A 3225-nucleotide genomic window follows, 5' to 3' on the forward strand; every position below is an offset into this window, starting at 1 on the left:
AATTTTATTTTATCAGAACATAGTAAATTGAGGATGATTCTTAGAACAATTTATAACCTTACCAACAACTTTATATTCTAGTTTCTGTCCAAGGAAATTTACTTCTCTTTGTTTTTTGTTAATATATTTTGTATTTTGTTCATGATTCATATATTCAGGTGATGATATATATTCATTATCTGAGTTAAATTGTAAATCATTAAAATCATCAGTTTTATTAGAAAAGTTGAATGTTCTTTTGGTTTCACTATTATTCGATGAAACATTTTCTTGAGAAGAATTTTCTTTTGTTGTATTAGTACAATTATCTTTTCTATTTTTGAAGTCATAACTTCTTTTTTTTGAACTTATTATTTTTATAGGTGTTTCAAAATCATAATTATTAAAAAATTCATTAGTGCTTTCACTTCCATAACTAGGTTTTTTATTACTATTTCTAAATTTATAATAAGGTGAATTATCTATCATAATATTATTAGGAAATATTGGTTCATTATTTTCATTACATATATTTTCTCTTTTTAATTTTTTTATAGACATATGTTCATCTTTATATCGACCTTTTACTCTATCTTTCATATTTCCTGATGGAGTCTTATCTAATGATTTTAAATATTTAACATCTAAATCATCAAATGAAGTATATATATTTTTCAAATCATAAATATCTTCATTATTTGGTCCAATTTCATTACTATAAAATAAGCTATATGCTTTTCTTTTTTTCTGTTTACTATATTCATCTTCTAAAGGTTCTTCCATCATATTATTTATAAAATTACTATTAAAATTATTAAAATCTACAACCTTTACAAATTCATTCGTATATGATTGATCATCTAAATCATTCACGTTTTTATAAAATTCGGGATTTTCTGTTTGCTTAAGCCACGCTTTGATATAATTGTCTTCTTTACATGACGCATTTTGAAAATTCCTATTCATTTTTTCTTTTCTCATGTTTAATTTATGTGTGTTTTTTTTTTTTTTTTTTTCTTTTTTTTTCCTACTTTATATATTTTTATAAACAACAACAAAGTATATACACATATATATATATATATATATATATATATATATATATATTTTGATAAATATAAAATAAGAATAAAACCAAAAATCAAAAAAAAAAAAAAAAAAGAAATTCTTATAATTTTACAAGTTATATATTTTTATAACTGCCTTTTTTTTTTTTTTTTTTTTTTTTAATACTTATTTTATATGTGGAAATTTTCTATAAGTTAAAGAAACTAAAATAGGGAAAAAAGAAAAAATAGGAAAGAAAAAAACACAGCACAAAATTCAACATATATATTACATGTCATATAATATATATGACATACAACATACAATTATGTATATACAATATTATTTATTTTTCTTTACTTTAATTTATTATACATAAAAAGTTAATCCATATATTTATATATTTATATATTTATTTATTTTTTAGTTTAAACTTATATTCATTCATATAATATATTATATATATGTAATAAATTTTATCAGTTATTTTCATAAATATATTTGTGTAATATTGTAACTATTGATGTATGTAGATATTTATACATTCAACATATATATTAATGAAGAGAAAAATATATATATATATATATATATATATATTTATGTATTATATATTTCTATTTATTCTAATTCCTTCTTTTATATATATATTCTTACGTCTATAATATTATGGAAGTCTATGGTTACACAATAGAAAATTTTATATATATATATCGTATATCCATATGTTTTAATTAAAAAAAAAAAAATAATAGACTTAAAAATGCATCATATATTACTATATTTTATACACATGTATATTATATATTTTTATGTGTATTCCAACATTATATTTCAAAAAAAAAAAAAAAAATTTAAATTAAAAAACTACAAAAAGGACACACATATATATATATATACATATATATATATAACAACATCTAATAATTTTGGACGAAAAATAAAATCACAATTTAAAATAAATAAAATATCATTCATAATTCTGAACGTACATATTTCTCATTTTTATAACGCATATATCATGAAAAAAAGAAAAATAAAATAAAAGAAAAAGCATATATATGTATATATAAATAGTACACACAAATATGCATATATATTAAACATATATATGTAAATAATATTTCAAAGGGGTGCAGGTATATTCAAACAAAAATGAATGAAAAAATTCACTTGAAAAAAGATATAAAACACATATATGTATATATAAATATAACAATTCTGTTATATGATATTATTTTAATTTATGTCCTCCACTTTTATATATTTCCTTCCTAACAATACAACAATATTTGGATATGCATACATGCCTTTAAAAATGTGCAAACATTTTCACAAACATGTTATATATATACATATATATAAATATTTATAATATATATTAATCCATTTGTTTAAATAATAATAACCACTTTATGAATATCATATATATATATATATTAGAAAAAAAAATGCATACATACATACATAATTATATATATATATATATTGAACATATATGTATATACTTAAATACTTTTCTTTATTATAATTTACTCACAAATATATATAAATTACTTAAAAATTAAAATAATCTTTTCACTCTAAATTTATATAATATATACATCATTTAAAAGAAATCGAATAATATAAATGACATGAAACGATTGAACAAAAAAAATATGTTAAAAGATAATAATAAAAAAAAAAAAAAAAAGAAAAGTAAAGAAAAGAAAAGAAAAAGTACATATAAAAATATACATATACAGAAATATATATAAGATTAAAAGAGTTAAAATAACTTTAATATTGTTTTTATATTATATAAATATGTATATATGGTGCCTAATATTATTTAAAAAATAAAATAAAATAATATTAATTATATATAAAATTATGTATATAAGTCATGATGCTAAAATAATTGGACAAAAATAATATATATATATATATATATATATATATATATGTATGTATAATCTTATATATGCATATAAAATAAATATTATATATATTATATATAACTATGCAAATGTATAAGAGAAAATAAAAAAAAAAGGAAAACACAAAAAAAATACATATCTAGAAGTTTTTTTACAGTGCTTTAAACAAAACAAGTTTTCTAATATAGTATTTTGAATATATACAATTATATTAAGATTATAATATTCGTTATGTAATATTTTTTCAATATATATATATTTTTTTTTCATTATACCT

General features: G+C 17.0%; 1 protein-coding gene across 1 annotated transcript; it reads right to left on the reverse strand.

Annotated features, from left to right (window-relative positions):
* Positions 1–12: 12 nt before the first annotated feature.
* PGSY75_1343100 (hypothetical protein) lies at positions 13–960 on the reverse strand (the record flags this gene model as incomplete). The annotated part of the gene is made up of 1 exon (XM_018787464.1): positions 13–960. The coding sequence occupies one exon, from the start codon at positions 958–960 to the stop codon at positions 13–15; it is 948 nt and encodes a 315-aa protein (XP_018640206.1).
* Between the last annotated feature and the right edge of the window lie 2265 nt (positions 961–3225).

The sequence above is a fragment of the Plasmodium gaboni genome, chromosome 13 (genome assembly GCF_001602025.1).
Source record: "Plasmodium gaboni strain SY75 chromosome 13, whole genome shotgun sequence".
Lineage (NCBI taxonomy): Eukaryota > Apicomplexa > Aconoidasida > Haemosporida > Plasmodiidae > Plasmodium > Plasmodium gaboni.